Source organism: Aspergillus fumigatus, chromosome 1 (assembly GCF_000002655.1).
Source record: "Aspergillus fumigatus Af293 chromosome 1, whole genome shotgun sequence".
Lineage (NCBI taxonomy): Eukaryota > Fungi > Ascomycota > Eurotiomycetes > Eurotiales > Aspergillaceae > Aspergillus > Aspergillus fumigatus.
In genome coordinates this window covers 1,136,160-1,156,800 of record NC_007194.1, presented here as the reverse complement: position 1 = coordinate 1,156,800, position 20,641 = coordinate 1,136,160, and the positions used below count along the sequence as shown (strand labels likewise).

Genomic DNA, 20,641 nt, shown 5'->3' with positions numbered 1-20,641 from the left:
AATTTTGCTCTCGATCCTATGCCACGGGAAATACGAATACATTTGCGTTAAAAAGAGAAACCATGCAGAGACAGAGGTGCAGATTAACATTGGGAGAATGACGTTGTGCTGCCTGAGCCAACATCGCGCCTCAGAAGACACCGGGCAAACGTTGTAAACCGAACACATTCGGCCCTCTCACATCAGAACATCCGTCGCTTGTCGTCATGGTCATCATCATCGTGGTCCTTGTTCTTCTTGGAAACGGGACTAGCATGTCTGCACCTCGTTAGTAAATGGGCAGCTAATCCAAAACAGCTCGACTTACGCAAAGAACAAGATCTTGATAGCAATCGCAAAACCCGCATGAAGAACAATAACCATGATCAAGAGGATCTTGCTCGTCTTAGCATCCGTAGCACTCAGAACAGGGTACAAGTTCCTCAGCAGGAAGAAGACTGTCCAGCCGAAGCCAACACCCACAAGAGCCCAGTTGAGCGCCGTGAGAGGGCTCCAGCTCACTAGCGCCACAGCGATCCAAACCAGATTCGAATAACCGTACAATGCCCAGCATTCGATCAAGTCCGCGGTGGAGCTACCAAACCAGCGCAACGCACCCCACAAAGCGATGGGGATGACGCCCGTGTACCCATAAACCAACCCCGCAGCACCCGAAAGAAGTGTGAAATCGTATGCAAAATGCTTGCTGTTGTTGTTCGAGAGCCATTGCGAGATTGTGCCGGTCAGGAAGAGGATGACGACTACGGTTGTTGCGATCCAGAACGGACCGTACAGGTCCGCGTTACCTTCTAGGACATCGAGGAAGTTGGTGCGTGGGTACAACGCCGACACGCATCGCCGTAGCACTTCGTTTGTATCGACGTCGAAGAACTGCGAGTAGTAGTGGATAGACCACCAGGCGTGTTTGGAGGGTGTGCCGCCGGGGGATCTGTCGCGGCCGCGTGAGGTGCCTGCACCGAGAAAAGGAGTGGAGTCTTGCTGGACTTTTGCGCTTCGGGGATCGTTTTCAAAGTCTGTCGATTGGAGACATAGCAGTCAGTGCTTGAAAGGTGGGAAAGTAGAGTTCCTTGCGAATCGCCTTACTGGATGGGTGGAATTCGAGGTCTTCCTGGAGGTCAGTATGACCGAGGTCGCCCTATAGCAACTTTAGGCACCATGTTCGCACAAAGGTATGAGTATTGAAATCAAATTTTACCTCAGCGTCGACATCTACAACCACATCGTAACCCCGGTTTGCCATAGTGGCTTCCTGTTCTTGTAATGAGCTGGTGTTGATCACGAATGGAGAGGTGCAGGAAATTAGAGTACACATCAGCTGTCAGGGCGCTTGTTGATTAAAGCCACACACCAGCCACTGGCTACTGTGGAGACACCTACGTATTCGAAGTTTGCTAAACTCCGACACTCTGCATCCTAGTCTCTGATGTAGAACGGTAGAAATGGCCTTTTGACAAGATTGAATTCAGGCAGAATTATTGTACATACTCGCACATTTTCATAGTATTGAGGTCTTCATGTCTCTTCACATTTATTGTATCTCGTTGGCACCATAGTGGAAGCGCATTCACATCGAAATCATAGGAAGCCACTTCCGAAAACTCGTTTTCAATTCAGCGAAATACGACCATAGGGGCGTATCGAACCCTTTCTTTCGGATCCAGATAGACATGACTCCGATGAAGATGGCGACTGTCACCGACCCGACCGTCGTCCTGTGATGCCACAAGAAGGCGAGGGCCTTGTCTCTTAGTTCCTCGTTATGCAGTTGTCGTACTTGTTTCTCGAGGAGTCGTATCGCTTCGTCTCTGGTTTGCTTATTGAAAGGGGCCCGGGAAGATTTGAGCACACTATGCTGAGAGATCCTCTTCCAAGCCCTGAAAGGCAAAGACTCAGGTGGGTAATCATTGAATAGTCGCATAGCGCTCGATATGAGGCTATCCAGATCTAGAGGCTGTGGTAATTTTGAAAGAGTAAAGTGTAACATCTCAGGTTCGTCGGCAGGAATCTCCAGCAGCTCTTTCTTGCGTGAGAGTATGATCGCTGCGAAGAGGTAGATAGAAACAACAGGCTCCGTAGCCAAGAGGAAGTCAAACAGCCGTGCAATGTCGCTGTACTCCTGTATATCATGGGCATACAATGTGAGTGTTGCTGCAAGGGCAAAGAATGGTTTTATGCCTCCGAGGTGCTCCCGCAAGGCCGGATCAGCTTTCTCGATAATCGCCGGGATAAGCTGCAAATGCTTCAGCGCAGGGGAGAGAGACGGCAGCATATAGTCCCTAATTCGGAACAAGGAGATATTGGTCACAGCTGGGGCTGCCTCCTTTTCACCAAGTACCAGAAGTAGTACTTGCGCGATATCATGGTACCCCTGGAAGTAAGAAAGCATCGGGTATTCCCGAAGTACTCTCCTGATGAGAATTGACAATTCGTCCTTCTTCAGTAACAGTTCATCCTCAGGGCCTATGAATATGTTCAGCCAATGATAGCGAGATTTTGCAGGTCCTGAGAGTTGTACATTGAGGATAGTACACAAACGACCGGTTTACGTCCAGTTGGACCTGGTCTTCATCTCCATGCGAAGGCAGGTCTTCCCAAGATGCGAAATTTGAATCTTGTACATCTCTGTCGCTTCGAAGAAAAATGGGCCCTAGTCTGATGTTAGTAAGACATTTTATATCCGTTCTTTAGAAACTTACAGGCTAATCGCCTGAGGTCATCATTCAAGAGACCGCCCTCAGAGGTCGCATACGAGACGAGAGCATCTAGATCACGTAAATCGCATGCTTTTCGAATTGCTTCCTCTTTCTTTGGCCGAGCGATATTCTCACTGTCTGAATCCAACAACTTTCCTATAGGATCGCTTCTAGGTACCTCTTGTTTTTCGTCCAGGTTTCCTTCTGGCTGCGTAGTGGAAGAGTCATCCATTTTGGCAAATGGACGGATGAAAGCTCGCTCCTTAATAGAAGACACAAAATCTCATCTCTTAACAGATCGAGATAAGGTTGTGGCATCAAATGCCTGCCAAGATAAGAACTGCACTTCGTGCGTTGCGTGCTGTCTGCAAGGTTTAAGACAGGCTGGGTATTACGCAGTAAAGATGAGCCTCCTGAATTGGAAACGAAACATTGTCATAAGCGAGGATATTTACTTTGGTAATCCCTGGACAACACCAGCGATCCGTTTATAGGGTGATGAACGGCACCGAGCGCGCATCTGAAGGCAGTAATCAATGTAGCTCCGAGTTTCCTTAAGTTGATGCGCACAGCCAGAAATGGCAAGCCGATCGGCCTCAGGCCGCCATCATGGGATGTCCCGTGATTTGATTGAACCATCCACCGCCCAAAGGAGGAAAGGGAACAGTTACCTATTGCTAAGCTCTGACGAGAGCGGGACCGTGAATCTCCTATTAGATCTCCCATCTAAGGATACAAGGTATTGGTTTCGGTCTATGCTATCACGAGTTGGACTGTGGCTTAGCTGTGGAAGGAGCAGAGACGCCGGCTTCCTCCGTACAAGCCACAATAGTGGTGCAACTACAAGGAGGGGCATAGAATAGGATACTGACTACGGAGTATTCTTCGGCAAGTTAGTAGTGGCAATTGAATTGCTGCAAGATCATCTGAGTCACAGTTGCAGTCCCTTCAAAAGGCGTTCATCAATCTTTCTTTCCTGGTCGGTTTCATTGTTCTGACTTAGGATCTGAAAGTAAAAGCAGAGGGGTGTTATTGCACATCACATATAGTTTTTCTATACAGTAAGTGTCTTTCCCGTCGCTTATTGCCCCCCCTCACCTGGCCGAAGTCTTACTGACTTGTTGCTCAGATAGAATAATCTATTTGGGCTGCTGCTTGGCGATGATTATTCTGCTCTATGACCAAAGTTATTTGCTTACTCCAGAAGTTGCGAAATTGCCATACTGCGACTGCTCCAAGCTCCCCTAGCCGACTCAAAATGGGACCAGGTATTGAGACTACTCTGGCTCGTGAACAAAGGCAACTGCTTGACTTCTAAACTCTGTGCAAGACCTAGCTTTCCTTGACAGTCTTTCATTCACCTTCTTACCATTACCAGCATCATTGTCGCTGGAGATTTTGTCGAGTCGCCATGTCCCCTCCACTGTCTGATCGAGGTTTTGATGCTTCTGGCAAGCGACAGGATATGGGTCCAATGGATATAGAGCAAGAAGGACCATCAACTACGAAACCCGTGGTTGGGTTGCTCTCCCAGACCCTAGTCTCCAGCCCCATCATCCAATTGATTCTACCAGCGCGCTTGAGAAGCAAGCACCAAAATGATGTTGTCTTTGTTGGCGAAAGGCACATACAAATCAAAGAAGCGCTGTCAGGTATCCACTTGGAAGACGTCAATTCAGAATCTGACTTCGATGCCTACATCATGGCAGCGAAAGTCATCAATGTGAGCACAGAATTACCTTGGGAGGCCCAGATGAAGCTGGCAGCCAGTAAAGCAGCTGTCACGGATCCTGGATCGCGGCAAGAACTCCCACCACAGATAATGGTCCTCAGTCTTGCATCGAGAGAACTAGTCTTCCTTTATTTTTCGTCAACGAGCGGCCACTTCATTCACCATCACCGACCTTTACCAAATGATGTCAGTACATTTGAGAGATTTGGCCGGAACATCGCGGTGGAGCCACGGTAAGTCTCATCTCCATATTTGCAACCACCCGTCTAATGGATTGAAAAGGTCCCGTGCGGTAGCAGTCAGTGCTTCAGCCGATTATTTTGGAGTATTCATGTTGAAGAAGCCGCCTGTTCTCCAGGCACAGATGGCTTCGAGTCACCTGGATCCGATCACAGAGGTATGCACCTCAATGCAGCACTCGATATTCATCCCGGATTCTTACCGCAGAAACACTTCTATAGGAACGCTTCTTCCGGGTAGAAGGCGACATCCTGTTCATGGAGTTCTTGTACCCGAAAGCCGAAGATGGTGATAAAATCATCCTGCTGCTCTTGGTCTCACAGAATCAAGTGACGCAAGCTATCTGCTATGAATGGCACGCAGACGAGACGATACGACAAGCGTCTCCGAGAATTACAAAGAGGTTTCTTCCTCCTGAAGACACGTTACCCACGATGTTGATTCCGTTGACCAAGACATCCTCCTTTATGCTAATCACAACGACTTCAATGGCTGTCTACAAGAATAGGCTTGACCCACGAAGACAGCCCAGTCGATATCCTCTTCCTGTGCCTGATCGCGAAGCTAAAAAAGCACCCCTGTGGACACGTTGGGCAAGACCATTGCGCAATTGGTCATATAACCAACGACACGACGACATTTACCTTTGCCGTGAGGACGGTAGGGTGTTTTATCTGGGGATCGGCAACGAAGGTGAACTGGAAAATCAAGCACATCTGGGACAACTCTGCTGCGACGTCGACGCTGCATTTGATATTCTCGATATTGGTCATGAAGGTGGAGATCTACTTTTGGCCGCTGGGACCACAGGAGACGGCGGGCTTTTTGTTCAGAAGGCTCGTGATCAACCTCGATGTGTCCAAAAATTCATCAACTGGTCCCCAGTGACGGATTCCGTTATTGTAAGCTCTGGCCAGGATTCATCATCCTCAGACACAGCTAGAGACCGATTATTCGTGTGCTCCGCGTCCTCCTATGGGCGAGGTGCAATATTCGAACTTCGGCATGGCTTGGAGGCACAGATTGGCTTGGTTGTCTCCCTTGAAGATTTGTCAAGCACGAGGGATATTTGGACAATGTCGGATGACATAAACGGAGGTGTTTACTTATTGATCTCCGATCCTGTCTCTTCTATTCTTCTGTATCTGTCTGCAGACTTCGGGGAAGAGATGTGTGCTATAGACGAAGCAGATTCTGGGTTAGACTTTAGTACCCAGACCCTGGCAGCCGGGTGCACAAGCTCCGGCGTCCTCGTCCAAATCACTGAGAAGGCGATTCTTCTCGGCACAACCACTAAGTCCACTATGAGGGCTCGCTTCGAGTTTGGCTCTGACCAAAGTGTTGCTGTTGCTGCAGTCCACAGCTCGGCATCATTAATTGCGTCTGCTGTGCGAACACGACACGAGATGCACCTCTCTCTCAAGAGTATCAACATTGGCCAAGACCAGCTTCACTTATCTGAGATTGGTCAGCCTTTACGATTACCCCATGAACCTGTCTCCATTCTCATTGAGGTCTTGGGCACCTTTACTCTCATATTTGTTGGCACTGGCAATGGGAAAGTTTTGATCTACAGCTTTGAAGACTCAACCATGCTCCTGTCTGAAGTTTCCATTGACGTGGAAAACGGGGACGACCTATCGAAAGCAATCGAAAGTCTTGCTGTAGTCGCCATTGACACCGATGGACCTTCCCAGAAGTACACAATACTCTGTGGGTTAAGAAGCGGCATTTTTGCCCCCTTTGAAATGACGTTAGGCCATGGTAACACAAAATGTGCAATTGGTACGTTGAACCTGACATTGAATCTCAGAGCTTCACTAATAGGCGTATTCTCCCTTTGTAGAGGTCAAACCAGCGAGCCCACGACGAATTGGGAATACTTCTGTCAAGATACAAAGTAGAGGACAGTTCGCTTTGTTGACCTGTGGACATGGGTTCTGGCAGGCGTCGTGCCCACGGAAAGACGGCGTAATAGACCCTAACCTTCACTTGCAGAGGATATGGGTCACCGATCAAAATAACGTAAGACTACATTCCCATTTTCAATTTCCACTGCTTCTCCTGACATTTTGTAGCCTGCGTATCATCCAGGCAACGTCCACAGTTTCGCCATGGCAAAGACCATTGATCCAAACATCGATGGCGAAGCCGACACCTTGTTCTGCATCGCCGACGGTCAGCTCTTGATATGCACACTTGATCACGCAGCGAAGACGGTTCCTCGAAGGATTGATCTACCAGGAAGCGCAAGCAAGTTAGCTTATTCTAACTATCTGAGAAGCCTGATTGTCGCGTACACTCGGGCGGAACTCGACACCGAGTCTGATCCTATCAGAAGACTGACTCGGCCTTTCATTGAGTTCGTGGAGCCGGATACGCAACACGGGGTCTCCAAGGCCGTTGACGTCTCTGAAGACGGTTACTCGGCGTGGAGACCTCACGGAGCGGCTGGAGAGAAGATTAGCTGTATCCTGGAATGGACACCTAAGAAAGGCGATGAAGAATACCACTTTATTGTCATCGGAACAGCTAGAAAACAGCAGCAAGAACGGGGACGAGTCATTTTTCTCCAAGCGTCCCGCAGCTCGTCCGACTCCTCGAGGATTGAATGCTCCGTGAAATATATCCATAAATTTGAGAGTCCTGTTTATGCGATTGCTCCATACGGTGATTTCACATTGATGGTCTCGACGGGTCATGAGATCGTACCATTGGAGCCCAAGCTGTCACAGACACGTCGTGTTCGAGCAGCGAGGTACCCAATGCTTTCCCCAGCGATTTCCTTAAGCTGCCATGAACCTTATGTATACATGTCGACATCGAGGGAGTCGCTGATGGTGCTCAAATCCTCCGAAGACAAATTGCTGCTCCATGCTTACGATCGTCAGAAGCATGATGGACTCTCTCATATTCACATTGGTGGTGAGTTTAATTTGACGGTCACCACTAGCCGAGGCGGTCGAGTCAGCATACTTTCAGAGAATGGTATCACAGACAACGACAAGATGATGCCGGTTGCTCTGTGTGAAGCACATCTTCCCTCATCTGTGATGAAGCTTAGTTCAGGATCTAAACCATCCCCATTCTCTCGCTCATCCCAGGTGTACTATGGCACCGCTATGAATGGGATAGCCTACCGCTTTCTAATCCTAGATGAGAAAGAGTGGCGCTTACTACGTCTACTTCAGAATCTCTGTATTAGAGATCCAATACTATGCCCTTTCACGCCCAAAAGGAAACGAAGGCGCAACCCTGCGACGAATGGCATTGCAGAGCCCCAGCCCTCACACATGCACATCGATGGCGATATACTGAGTCGCCTCGTGATGCGTGGTCCGAAATATCTAACAAAAATGTTGACGACTCAGGGCTTTGAAGACGCAGCCTTTCCAGAAAACGGCACTGCTCAAGCCACTCTGGAGCTATTCACTGAGCTGTCCAACAATCTGCTGGGAGAATCCCCTGACCAAGTCGAAAAGGTCATGAGATGGTTGGAGAAGGCCGTTCACGTGGAGTTCTGAACATGATAAGAGGCAGCATATTCAGTGCATCCAGCTATGATCTTTCTTGAATTGTTGGGAAGAGAGCGCTAATCGTCTCTTGTGTATTAGTAGGAATGAAAGTATTCTCATAAATCGATACATGGAGAGCATAGATAGATTCAACAGAGTACCTTTAAAAGCCCTGAGTAGGTGAGATGTATTAGTCTTGAACAAAAGGGACTCTTAACTCCTAAGACTCAGTAGAAGTATTGCTCTGCTGGGCTGTCATCGATAGTGGCGAGTAATGGCGCTATGTCGTGCCACCAACTGGCGGCGATTCGGCTCGCATAACAAGAGTCCCCACCAAACCAACCCAAAATTCTTATTATTTCTCCAAGAGCACCGACCGCCGCTCCAGTGTTATCAACCACCAGAAGAGGGGGGATAAAAGTGGTTCTCTGTATCACCGTCTCTCTTTTTCATTTCTATCGTTGAGGAGATTTTCTGGCCGGCCATCTTCTTTCGCCGCCGCTCCTCTTGGTCAGATTCAATCGGTTGCCGCGGATCGCTGCTCGGAGAGAGACATCGATATTGTTCGTGTGCCCGCCACTGCTCGATTACGATCATTGCAACAACAAAGAAAACCGCCATTATATTGACTTTTTTTTAGGATTTTAGGTGATTTTATCGATTCATTTCATTCACTACACCGATCGCTCCTATCATTGCAACTTAAAAAATGGCGCCAAAGAAGAAGGGAAACAGAAAGCAGGATGACGACTGGGAGGCCGAGCTGGGAGAAAGTATCGCCCCCGTCAGTGAGCAGCCTAAGGACGCGACTCCTGCGGACGCCGCTCCCGAAGAGGATGACATGGGTGGCGGTCTCCTCGCTGCCCTGAGGAAGAACAAGAACAAGAAGGCAAAGAAGGGCAAGCCGGTCAACGATTTCGTCGAGGGCGAGGATGCGACAGAGCAGGCAAATGGAGATGTTGATTTCTCCAGCAAACAGCCTGAGGAAGGTACAGTCGACCAGGAGGACGTTTTCGCGGGAAAGAAGAAGCAGAAGCCTGCGAAGGCTACACCTCCGGCCCCGGCTTCAGTTGAAGGCGATGGCGAGATCCGCGTGAAGACTAAGAAGGAGAAGGAGAGGGAAAAGAAGGAGAGAGAGAAGCAGCGTAAGAGGGAGCAGGTATGTGTTGTGTCTGGTGCACTATTTGCCCCTACAAATCGTGTGAGTCCAGTTGCTGATCTAGAATATCTGTTTTAGGCCTTAAAGAAGAAGGCGACTGCTCCCGAGCCCAAGGCCGAGCCTGCCAAGGCTGAGAAGAAAGAACAGGCAGCACCCGCCGCCGCTGCTGCTCCCACACCTCCTGCTGCCGCTCCTGAGGCGCCTGGCAAGAAGAAGAAGCTCCCCGCCCATCTTGCCGCTATTCAGAGGCAACAGGAGGCTCTCCGGAGACAACGTGAAGAGGAGGAGCGACGTTTAGCTGAAGAAAAGGCAGCGGAGGAGGAGAGACTGCGCCGCGAAGCCGAGGAAGAGAAGAAGAGGGAAGAAGCTCGCCAGCGGAGGAAGGAGAAGGAGAGGGAAAAGAAGGAGCAGCTCCGAAGGGAGGGAAAACTTCTCACCAAGGCCCAGAAGGAAGCTAAGGAGCGCAATGAACTTCGCTTGAAGCAGATGCTTGCAGCCGGCGTTGGTAAGGTTGCTGGTCTCGAGGAGCCGGGAATTGAGAAGAAGAAGCCCGTATACGACAACAGGAAGCGAAAGGGTCTCAAGAAGCAGGAGGAAGACCTCGAAGCTGCTGCTGCCCGCGCTCGCGCTCAACGTGAGGCTGAGGAGGAGCGACGCAGAAAGGAGGAAGAAGAGAAGAAGGCTAAAGCTGAGGCTGAGGCTGCTGCTGCCGCCGCTGCTGCTGGTGACGAGGAGAGCGAAGTGGATGATTGGGAGAAGGCTGCTGAGGCCGAAGAAGAAGTGAAGGACAGCTGGGATGCTCCTTCTGAGGACGAGGGAGAGAAACCAGCCACAAACGGCGTGGCCAAGCCCGCAGCTGCGCCCCAACAGAAGGCCGAGGTGCACGAGTCCGAATCCGAGGATGACTCAGAGGACGATTCGGAATCCGAGTCAGAAGATGAGGAGAAGTCTGCCGCGCAGAAGGCTATCGCTCAAAGAAAGGCCGAAGCTGCCGAGCGGAGGAAGAAACAGCATGAGGAAGCATTGGCCGCTCGTTCGAAGGACAATCTGCGTTCTCCTATTTGCTGTATCCTTGGCCACGTCGATACGGGTAAAACCAAGCTATTGGACAAGATTCGACAGACCAACGTGCAAGAGGGCGAAGCTGGTGGTATCACCCAGCAGATTGGTGCTACATACTTCCCCGTGGACGCTTTGCGCCAGAAGACCGCTGTGGTGAATAAGGATGGCAAGTTCGAATTCAAGATTCCCGGTTTGCTGGTGATTGATACTCCGGGTCACGAGTCTTTCTCCAACTTGCGTTCGAGAGGTTCATCTCTCTGTAACATCGCCATTCTGGTTGTCGATATCATGCATGGTCTCGAGCCTCAGACTTTGGAGTCCATGAGATTGCTTCGGGAGCGCAAGACTCCTTTCATTGTGGCCCTGAACAAGATTGACCGTCTTTATGGCTGGAAGAAGATCGACAACAACGGCTTTCAGGACAGTTTGGCCATGCAGAGCAAGGGTGTTCAGAACGAATTCCGCACCCGCCTTGAACACACAAAACTTCTCTTCGCCGAGCAAGGTTTCAACGCCGAGCTCTACTATGAGAACAAGTCCATGGCCCGCAATGTCTCCCTGGTTCCCACTTCCGCCCACACCGGTGAGGGTATTCCCGACATGTTGAAGCTGTTGACCACCCTGACTCAGGAGCGTATGACCAACTCGCTCATGTACCTGTCCGAAGTTGAGTGTACTGTTCTCGAGGTCAAGGTCATTGAGGGCCTTGGCACAACCATTGACGTTGTGCTTTCGAACGGTATTCTCCGTGAGGGTGATCGAATCGTGCTCTGCGGTCTAAACGGCCCCATAGCAACGAACATTCGAGCATTGCTGACACCAGCTCCCCTTAAGGAACTCCGTCTCAAGTCGCAGTATGTTCACAACAAGGAGGTCAAGGCCGCACTTGGTGTCAAGATCGCTGCCAACGACCTCGAGCATGCCATTGCCGGTTCGCGGTTGATGGTTGTTGGACCTGATGACGACGAGGAGGATATTGAGGAAGAAGTCATGTCCGATCTGGAGAACCTGCTGAGCAAGGTTTCCCGTGACCAACGTGGTGTCAGTGTCCAGGCTTCTACCCTTGGTTCTCTCGAGGCTCTGCTCGAGTTCCTCCGTGTCTCCAAGATCCCCGTCGCCAACATTTCCATCGGTCCTGTCTACAAGCGTGATGTGATGATGTGTGGTACCATGTTGGAAAAGGCGAAGGAGTACGCTGTCATGCTTTGCTTTGACGTCAAGGTGGACAAGGAAGCGGCTGCATACGCAGAGGAAGTTGGCGTTAAGATCTTCACGGCCGACATTATCTACCACCTGTTTGATGACTTCACCAAGCACATGGCAGAGTTGACCGAGAAGAGAAAGGAAGAGAGCAAGCTGCTTGCTGTCTTCCCTTGTGTGCTAAGGCCCGTTGCGGTTTTCAACAAGAAAGACCCCATCGTCATTGGTCTAGATGTTATTGAAGGCAGCTTGCGAATGCACACGCCAATTTCTGCTGTGAAGACCAACCCCACTACGGGTGCTAAGGAGATCATCGATCTCGGCAGAGTGTAAGTTTACTTTGGACCTAATTTTGACGTCCCTATTGCTAACCAAGTCCATACAGTGTGTCTATCGAACGTGACCACAAGCCGATCCAGGTTTGCAAGAAGGGCCAACCTTCCGTCGCCGTCAAGATCGAAGGAGCCAACCAGCCTATGTACGGCCGTCAACTAGAAGAGAAGGACACCCTCTACTCGCACATCTCCCGTGCCAGTATCGACACCCTCAAGGAGTTCTACCGTTCGGACGTATCTATGGAGGAATGGGCTCTTATTAAGAAGCTCAAGCCGGTGTTCGACATTCCTTGATCAATTCGTCCCAGTTGTGACAGTCTCCTGCTGGAAGCTCACAATCCCACATGCTCCCGATTGCTTGACATTATCAGACATGGTGTGATGGCAACTACGGCACAGACGGTACCATTGTAGGTAGCGAGTTCCGTGATGGTTCTTCAAGGGAGACTACTTGGGCTTGTGGACAATTAGCATTTGCCTCCCTCGGTCTGGAGAGGCTTTTCTCTCATCAACGAAGCGCAATGATCTCCGCAGGAAGAACAAAAAGTCAAAGTGCTAGACTTGCATCGAGAATGACGATGGCTTTGATTGCCCAAAAGCGATATATGCCTGTATATGACATGAGTTGATGTGGCCAGTATCTTGTCATGTTCTGCTATAATGATATTTTCTTTCTGAATGAATTCCCCTTGGTTTATGTATCTTATCCCATAGTATCAATAAGTGCATAGGGCATATTTCTAAAACGTAGACAGACATTCCCTCCTAGGCCTACACTGCAACAGCATCAGTCAGTAGTCAGTCGCAGTTTGGTAAACAGCTCATCAGCACTCCTATATACATTATCTTAACAGGGTAACCCAAGTACATCAACATCGCTACAGTCTCCTACTACATAGTATGCCCTACTCATGTTTGGGCCCCTCCCACTTCTCCACTCGGCCCCCCTTATCAGCCCAATCCAACCAACTCCCCTCATACACACCAATTCTGTCCGGGTTATACCCCGCCTGCACCGCCAACTGCGCCGCCGTCTTCGCCCTCACACCCGCCTTGCAGTAGAAAATGATATCTCCCTCTTCCTCGATTCCAGGCTTGGGGAACCCAAAGCGTGTCTCGAACTCGTCCGGCGTCAGAAAGAGCGCATCGGGCTGTGAGGCAAGCGGGACGGCTACGGCGGTGGGGATGATTCCGGTGGAGGTGAGTTCGGCTGGCTCGCGGACGTCAATAAGGATGAGTTTCCCTTGCGGGTTTGCAGGGGGTGATGGGGGTCCAGCAGGGTCGGATGGGAGGGCGGCGTTGATCTGGAGAAGTTAGCTATTAGCGTCGAGTCTGCTGATGCAACAGCTGCTGGGGTAGGGGGAAGACAGAGCATACGTCTTCGAACTTCCAGCTTCGGAGTGGCTTAGTTGTGTAGTCGTTAATGCGGCGGATGGTCTGCTGTTGATGTGAGAGATGCTGTTTGATATTGCTCGATGCGAGCGCGAGCCTTGCGGTTTGAGGCCTCGGCGCTGTGAAATAGCTTCGGGGGCTGGCCGTTGAGGATAAAAGGGCCGTTACGGCGGCGTGGGGGATAGCTTTCTGGGAGGTTGTCTTTGCAGTACGTGCTGCGAGAGCGGCGATGGGTCGCCGAATTGAAAGTACCGAGGCCATGATTGTAGTGATCGATTGTCTCGAGATCGCCTGTTAGCGATGGTTCTCCGCGCGCTGGTCAGAGAGGTTCACTGCGAGGGTTTCACGCTTAGTGATTCTTGCATATCTCGAAATGAAATCGCAAAGAATAAATATAAGCTTACCGAACGGACAATCAATTTCTCAAGCTGACTCACACGGATAGATGTCCGGATGTGCGAGATGAATCTATTCAATTGATGTAGCTCGGCTCTCGGGCACCGGGCTTGGTGGTGATGTCAATCTTCCGCAATATCACCGCCTACCACTTCAGACCTAGAATCTTGGTCAGCTCAATGAATGGTTGCAGTAGGATGTTGAACCGCGTTTGGACTTGGTTTCTAGTGTTTGATTAGTTTCTTGCTTGCTGCCTTTGTGGCAGGAGTCCTATGATTCCTTTATGTTATCGCCGTCGGCCGTATTGAATACAGGTTTACAATGCAACTGAACGTATATATACTCCGTACTGTCAGCATAACCACCACCCAAAGCTACTGACACCAATGTAAAGTGTACATACGACGAAATGTGGGATGATGAACATTCAAGCTGGCAGCAGTCCTAAAATAGTATGTTAAACTTAACATTGAAGACTAAGGTACTTGTGTACTTGCTTCAGATTAAGACGATCAATGGCTGTCGCAGGAAGCTCACCGCACAGCTTCTGGTCCATGACGCCCAATCATGCTTGACTTGCTACTGAAACAATACATACTCTTGAAGAGACAATCAGCATTGGCAAAAAAACTCATACATATGTAGGAAAATCTATTTACAACCAAATGCGCCTTGAGGACAAGTGTGCTCGAAACCAAACATGACAAGGATGGAGAATCTGGATAATTAATATTACTAAGTAGCATAATCTAAAGATGCCATTGCTTCAGCCCTCTGACTGAAACAGACGATTCCGCATGAATCGTGTCATATCATATACCTTCGGGACTCTTTGAGCCCTGGGATAAGCATGGTTCGTCAAGAAGAATGCCAAACGTCTCCATTTCCGGCATTCTTCCGCAATTTGATAGACCCAGTGACTTTTGTATGGATTAATAGAACATTCGAATGGAAAAAAGATGTCCTCGTCACTCTATCTCCAGGATAGACACACATGCCGGATGATCATCGATCGGCCGTTCATGCTTCGCAGAATGCCAGTGAATGCAGTGATGCTGACGGCGTCGACCAAGACATCAAGGCTAGACCACGTGGGTGATGAGAGAGATCAAGCACGGGGACGGAATGTGAGGTGGCAATCGTCCTAAAACCGAGTTAGAGTGCATAGTAGACAGAAAAGTGTATGAATATCATACCTCTGGGAAGATCGTGGCAAACACCTTGATGTCCTCAGATTTGGGGGTGGGAGCGTGCTCCCAATCCATTTCTAGACTGGCCTTTCCGATCATTGCAATCAGGTTCAGCTGAGCATATGTTTGACCCAGGCAGTAGTGGGGGCCGGTGCCGAAAACCAAAAAGTTCTTGGCTTGCTTCTCGGCATCGCCGGTGATCCAGCGGTCCGGGTCGAAAGAGTCGGGATTAGGGTATGCCTCAGGGTCATGGGTTGCAGGCCACACCGATGGTATGATCATGGAACCCTTCGAGACGGTGATAGAGTCCGTAATTGGGAAATCCTTCTTGACCAAGTAGGGAACCATGATAACGGGCGGGCGGTAACGCAGAGTCTCCCTGACAACAGCACGTGTGTACTTCATCTCGTCAAGTAGATCCATAGTGAGAGGAGCATTGATATTGCCGTTGCGCACTCGCAAGTTCTCTTCTCGGATCTTCTCAAGTACGTCGGGACGATCAGCCACGAGTTGGAACAACCAAGTGCAAGCCGCACTGGTGGCGTCTTGCGAGGCGAACAACAAAGTGAAAACAGTCTGGGCGATCTCGTAGTCGGTAAACTCACGGAGCAAGTGAGAAGGCTTCTCGGAGTCTTCCACAGGGAGTCCCTTGGCAATCTTCTCGTTGTACTTGGCAGAATCCTGTTGAGCCTTGACCCATGCGTCCATGATACAGGTGATCTCTCCACCAGCAGCCATATGAGCCTTGCTCTTGGCAGCACAGTTGGAGAATTCTTCAAGAACCATATCCGACGCCTTCTTTCCGTACCAAGCCTTGGTGAAAGGGAGGATGAAAGGGAAGTTGACCAGCTCCAAAGCGGCTGTAATCATGTAGTAGTCATCCGCAATCTTCTTGATGGCCGCATCAGTCATATAGTGGCCGACGAAGGTACGGCAAGAGACGGCACACATCAGCTCACGGAACTCGGGCATCCAAGGCTCGGGCTTGTAATCGTTGGCCTTGGACTTCTCCAGGAAATACTTGTAGTACTTGTTATAACATTCTTCCATAACGGGGAGATAGGAAGACAGAGCCGAGCGGGTGAAGAGACCGTTCAATCCCTTTCGGAATTCAACGTGCTCCTTGCCATCCAAAAACACCCAGTTGTCCGGGCCCAGGAGCTTGTGCGCAATGTCTACCACGCAAGGCTTGACGTAAGCTGGCGAATTGAAGATCTTGCGCGACATGTCGCGAGTGGACGCAATGACGACGAACCTACAAGGCGAAGCCGTCAGGAACAAACCCAGGAAACAGAGGAAAATGTTATTTCCCGTTCAGGGAGATTTCTTACTTGTGAAAGACGGAAACGCAGCTCAACTCGCCGCTGTCCCATTTCGCCTTGTATTCGTGAAACTTGGGGTTCACAGACTGGAGGAAAGGTCCCATGAAAGGCAATTTGAAGGTTGGCCCAACAAGGGAGCCCTTGAGATAAAAGTATCGCACTGTATTCAGAGATAATCAGTCATTTTGCTCAAAAAATTCATGTGCCGGTCTCGTCGCAATAGAGGCGGGTCGGGGCCTGCTTACACTGGTCATAGATAACAGCTGCGAAGAACAGAGTCGCTAGAGCCTTCCAGAAAGTGAAACCATTGAGAACTGCGGAGAGAGAGTCAACGTTGTAGAAGAGCTGAGGAGAGATTGTGGCATCAGCCGAAGGGGAGACAAAGCTCCCGTTGACGTTGGCCATGTCGAATAGCGAGCGATAAAGGGAAGATGGAGGAGGGAGATTGACTTCAAACTCAAAAATTCAGGGAGACGTAGTTCTCATAAATACGGAGTAATTATTAATAAATCCGCGGAGGGGAAAAGAATTCCCAATTTCTTTTATGCTAGGGAAATTAGACGCCGCGGATAGGATGTTCCCGATACGGCGAGGCCTAAGTGACCAGATATGCAGTTTCCCTCAAACGAGTACGATATCTTGGTATGGAGTAGGCTACCTAGAAGGGACTGAAAATATCAAAATTACAAAAAGGACCTAATGGAGTACAGCCCTGATTGATAAAAGGTCGCGTCCAAAGCGAAGGTGTCGGGATCCAAACCACCATGCTTTGTCAATTTACTTTTCTTTGTGTTTTACCCCTGAGATTGTTATATGATCCGCAAACCAATCATACTCTGTAAAATACGATGTCTGTGTGACCGGAAGACCAAAAGTTCCCATTCCCTTGTGCGCATCACGCCAAGACAGTGGGTTTTAAGGGATCCAATAGCACAATGCCCATCAGACCAAGACTGGCATGGCGCAGAGGTATTATTCTGAGTATCTGTACAGAACTAAGTACTCTGTACGTACAGTAGTATGTAAGGAGGTCCTGCAACGACTACTGAAATAAGCCAAAGGTAGGCCTATGAACTGTGGAAGTCTGGTACAACTAGGTATTGCCTTGGCCGTGCTTGTTTGGTATTTGCAACTTCGCATGTACGTTCACATCGCAAGTTTGAAAGTGAAGATCTTGCTGTCTTGAAATGGGATGGGCCTTTTTGCGCCCTTAGAGTTGACATAACGGGCTAGAGCACGTGCCACAGATACCCATAGTAAGTTGACAATAACAGTACAAATGGTTGTGTTGAAATTCACCTCAAATTGGCAAAGCTTATCTATGTAGCGAGTAACTGGAGATCAATAGACTTGACAAAGATAGGGCAGTTCAAGAAGCTTAACCATTATCCAAAATTGCCATGAACGTAGATTGACTTGACGAACATCCGACAGTAAGTAGGTACTGTATGACACACCCCTAACCACAAGAATAATTCAGGTGCAAGGCTTACCGTAGAAGCTTGCCATATCTATTTAGTCGGGTAGTACAGCCGGAGTTTCGTCCAATCGAGAGTCATGCGATAGCACTGAGATAGGACTTCTTCGCCCTTGCAGAAGGAGTATCCGGGGACTGTGCTCGAGTCATCGTGTCAGGTGCCCAGCGTATTCGAGAATTTGACAGCTGTTTCGGCTGTTATGCTTCCGGGGCACGTGTCCATCAGATCGCTTCTCTTTTATATGAGACTACTTCAAAGACACTACGGCACCAGCCCAGAACCTCAGGGTTATCCTGTAATTCCTTTGGGCAATAATGCATAGCGAAGCGTTAAAAGTAACATTGTAACTTCATACAGCAGATTTTATCGACTTTCATGATAGCATCTCATCCCAGCATTGGTCGCTGCATGTATTACATCATTTCAAATACTCTCATAGCAGTGATGACTGCGCAAGTGATATGTAGGCTTTCTATTAAGCACTAATGATCAAGTGCCAAAGTAAGAACATGACATGCAACAGGTGAGCCCTTATATCAGCGTCCAAACCCAAACCAGCCACGTCGTCCTCCCTTCTTCTCGTCTGTTCCTGTTCCCTTGGGGGGTTGGGTCTCTTCCTGAGTGTGTGCACCTTCTCGAGGATAGTCGATGTAATTCCATGCCACATCGAGGAACAGTGGCTTGACCGGAATGGGTTGCATTTGAGGCGGATAGGGGACAAGGTTACTCAAATCCACTTTATCACCGGAATACTCGTGCAGGCGTTCTATCACCGGGCGTTGATTTCCTGTCTGAGGACCTTCGGCTGCCATCTTTTCCAAAGTGACGAGACCCCGGTACTGTGCGACAAGACCTTGCAAAATCGACCCGAGAGTTTGAACCTGGCTGCGCGAGACATCCAGCCTCAATGGCTCGTTTGACAGTTGAGACGACTGGTCAGACACTGTCGATTGAGCGGTCAGCTGCATCGCTTGCGAGTAGAGTGCAAGAGCGTTCTTCGAGTTTCCAAGGTAGCAATGAGACCGCGCGATAGACAAACATCTGTTTCATAGTCAGTTAGCCTGAATTGTAATGGCCAGCAAAACTGGATATTCGTACCTCAAAGCACGGAAGTAGCAGCGTTTCGCTTCCAGCTCTTGCACAAAGGTGGTGTCTGCAGCGACACCAGGCAACTCCAGGATGAACTCGATGCTCTGCAGAATAGAGTCATATAGCACAACCTTTTCGCGTAGCCTTGTCAACTTCTTCCCAGTCGACTCCTCTCGACTTGCGCCCTTTCCCCTCTTGAGGCACTCGGCTTTGTCAGTTTCAAAGATCATGCCGTCGTTAGTACCGCACAGAACCCGGTTACGTCCAATTCTCCATCCCACCAAGGCATAGTTGACCGCGGTACGAGTGATTTGCAAGCTTTGCATCCTCTTATCGCTTGGCTCCACCCCTTCATTAGCTAAATCATCAATGGCGGTCTTAGTAGCATCGACTGCGTCCTGGCTGGCAATAATAACACTGTCATAGGCGGCAGCTTTATCTTTTGATGAAGCCGACTCCCCTTCCACATCCGCAAGCCAAGACTTGAGACGCGACTCTGCCGCAGCTGCAGAAGCAAGAGCCTGTGAGATTGTGGCATCTTCCAGAGCAACAGTACGCGACCTCCAAGTGATACTCTCAGGTAGCTGCTGGATCTCTCCGTCGGCAGTCTTTCTCGTCCCTGCAATATTCTCCTTGAGACAATCGGGATCCACTCTTTCCACTTTCGACCTGATGTTTGCATCGGATGGGAAGTACTGGATCGCTAAAGACGACAGAGGCCTTGATCGGGGAAGCTTCATCTGATAGGCTGCGTATCTGATACTGGGATCAATAGTGCCAGTGAGAAGATCCCGGAATACATCTTTTCTATCCTCTCGGCCAAGAGTCGTATATATAATCCTCGAGACAGCATAGCTCTGAATGCATTGTTCCCATTTCCGCTTCTCCAAATATAGGGCTCCGAGGAGTGAAGCAAGGTAAGCATGGGCTTCAAGGATGTCGGTATCAGAAGCACCGGAAGTTGCTTGATCCTCTAACAGAAGGACCAACTGCTGAGAGTAGCCGGATGCCTTATTCAAACGAGACATAATATGACGCTTGGCCGAACCCGCAATTCCTTTGGCCGAGGGGTCGGCTGAATGTGTGGATTTCATGTGCATTGCTTGTGCCCAAGCTCGCTCAGAGCTGAGAAGAAGGACATGTACATATCTTGGGGACAGATCCGTCAGTATGTTTCGGTATTATTTCTTTAGCCACACCCAAGCATATCGGGGGAAACATACGCCACATTGTTGCTAATATCCTCTGCACTGACAGGAGGTTTGGCAGTATATTTACGACCTTTAGGAGTAGTCTGACCGAGCTTCTTGCGAAGTTTGTGCAACCTGCGTGTTGTGTGTGCCCGGTAAGCGTTGTAATCTCCGGCGAGGAGGACGTCCTCTCTCTCTCTGAAAACGAAATCCGTAATTTCCATATTAACTGAGAGCAGGCCACCACAAAAATAGAGAGGTGGTCGGAATCCGTGGTCGCTTGGAATCAATATGGATAGTCTAGAGTGCGGGTGGGTAGGCGGGCATCGTCAGATCTCGGCCAAACGAATGACCGGGTCAATTTGCGGGAACTTCTTTTGCTGCATCGTCCAAGCTCATTTGCCCGACCCGTCAAAATTTCGTCTACTGCAAGCATCACCTAACGTCACCCACAGAATACCCTGAAACTGCGTCTTGTTATAACAGTACTGATTGAATTTACCAATATAGAGTCGTTTTTCTTTTTTTCCTGGCTCCGGAGCATCGCCGGTGGCAATTTCGTGACCTTTCTGCATCGTTCAATCAATCTAGATTCGGTCGTCAGCTGTGAGCTTTGCGAAGACTCGACACATCGGCTGACTTGTCGTT

General features: G+C 49.5%; 7 protein-coding genes across 7 annotated transcripts; 2 read left to right on the top strand and 5 right to left on the bottom strand.

Moving 5' to 3' along the window:
* Window position 1: 1 nt before the first annotated feature.
* On the bottom strand, window positions 2-1,294 carry AFUA_1G04020 (Yip1 family protein). The gene is made up of 4 exons (XM_745058.2): window positions 1,196-1,294; window positions 1,084-1,135; window positions 308-1,013; window positions 2-258 (listed from the first exon to the last, which is right to left on the bottom strand). The coding sequence occupies exons 1-4, from the start codon at window positions 1,238-1,240 to the stop codon at window positions 183-185; spliced, it is 879 nt and encodes a 292-aa protein (XP_750151.1). The 5' UTR covers window positions 1,241-1,294; the 3' UTR covers window positions 2-182.
* A 110-nt stretch (window positions 1,295-1,404) lies between these two features.
* On the bottom strand, window positions 1,405-3,276 carry AFUA_1G04010 (TBC domain-containing protein). The gene is made up of 3 exons (XM_745057.2): window positions 2,697-3,276; window positions 2,516-2,647; window positions 1,405-2,460 (listed from the first exon to the last, which is right to left on the bottom strand). Exons 1-3 carry the CDS (start codon window positions 2,923-2,925, stop codon window positions 1,565-1,567), a joined length of 1,257 nt encoding a protein of 418 aa, XP_750150.1. The 5' UTR covers window positions 2,926-3,276; the 3' UTR covers window positions 1,405-1,564.
* Window positions 3,277-3,349: 73 nt separating this feature from the next.
* On the top strand, window positions 3,350-8,365 carry thtA. Its single transcript, XM_001481651.2, has 6 exons — window positions 3,350-3,754; window positions 3,823-4,658; window positions 4,708-4,822; window positions 4,887-6,450; window positions 6,512-6,690; window positions 6,744-8,365. The coding sequence occupies exons 2-6, from the start codon at window positions 4,105-4,107 to the stop codon at window positions 8,187-8,189; spliced, it is 3,858 nt and encodes a 1,285-aa protein (XP_001481701.1). The 5' UTR covers window positions 3,350-3,754; window positions 3,823-4,104; the 3' UTR covers window positions 8,190-8,365.
* A 159-nt stretch (window positions 8,366-8,524) lies between these two features.
* Window positions 8,525-12,636, top strand: AFUA_1G03970 (putative mitochondrial translation initiation factor IF-2). Its single transcript, XM_745054.2, has 4 exons — window positions 8,525-8,743; window positions 8,821-9,339; window positions 9,418-11,930; window positions 11,987-12,636. Exons 2-4 carry the CDS (start codon window positions 8,890-8,892, stop codon window positions 12,228-12,230), a joined length of 3,207 nt encoding a protein of 1,068 aa, XP_750147.1. The 5' UTR covers window positions 8,525-8,743; window positions 8,821-8,889; the 3' UTR covers window positions 12,231-12,636.
* Window positions 12,637-12,724: 88 nt separating this feature from the next.
* Window positions 12,725-13,852, bottom strand: AFUA_1G03960 (rhodanese-like domain-containing protein). Its single transcript, XM_745053.2, has 3 exons — window positions 13,733-13,852; window positions 13,314-13,660; window positions 12,725-13,240 (listed from the first exon to the last, which is right to left on the bottom strand). The coding sequence occupies exons 2-3, from the start codon at window positions 13,587-13,589 to the stop codon at window positions 12,842-12,844; spliced, it is 675 nt and encodes a 224-aa protein (XP_750146.1). The 5' UTR covers window positions 13,590-13,660; window positions 13,733-13,852; the 3' UTR covers window positions 12,725-12,841.
* A 431-nt stretch (window positions 13,853-14,283) lies between these two features.
* Window positions 14,284-17,016, bottom strand: erg5 (C-22 sterol desaturase erg5). The gene is made up of 4 exons (XM_745052.2): window positions 16,482-17,016; window positions 16,246-16,396; window positions 14,921-16,169; window positions 14,284-14,868 (listed from the first exon to the last, which is right to left on the bottom strand). The coding sequence occupies exons 1-4, from the start codon at window positions 16,639-16,641 to the stop codon at window positions 14,833-14,835; spliced, it is 1,596 nt and encodes a 531-aa protein (XP_750145.2). The 5' UTR covers window positions 16,642-17,016; the 3' UTR covers window positions 14,284-14,832.
* Window positions 17,017-17,994: 978 nt separating this feature from the next.
* Window positions 17,995-20,568, bottom strand: AFUA_1G03940 (signal recognition particle subunit SRP68; the record flags this gene model as incomplete). The annotated part of the gene is made up of 4 exons (XM_745051.2): window positions 17,995-18,755; window positions 18,813-19,952; window positions 20,027-20,191; window positions 20,438-20,568. 4 exons carry the CDS (start codon window positions 20,566-20,568, stop codon window positions 18,251-18,253), a joined length of 1,941 nt encoding a protein of 646 aa, XP_750144.1. The 3' UTR covers window positions 17,995-18,250.
* Window positions 20,569-20,641: the final 73 nt, after the last annotated feature.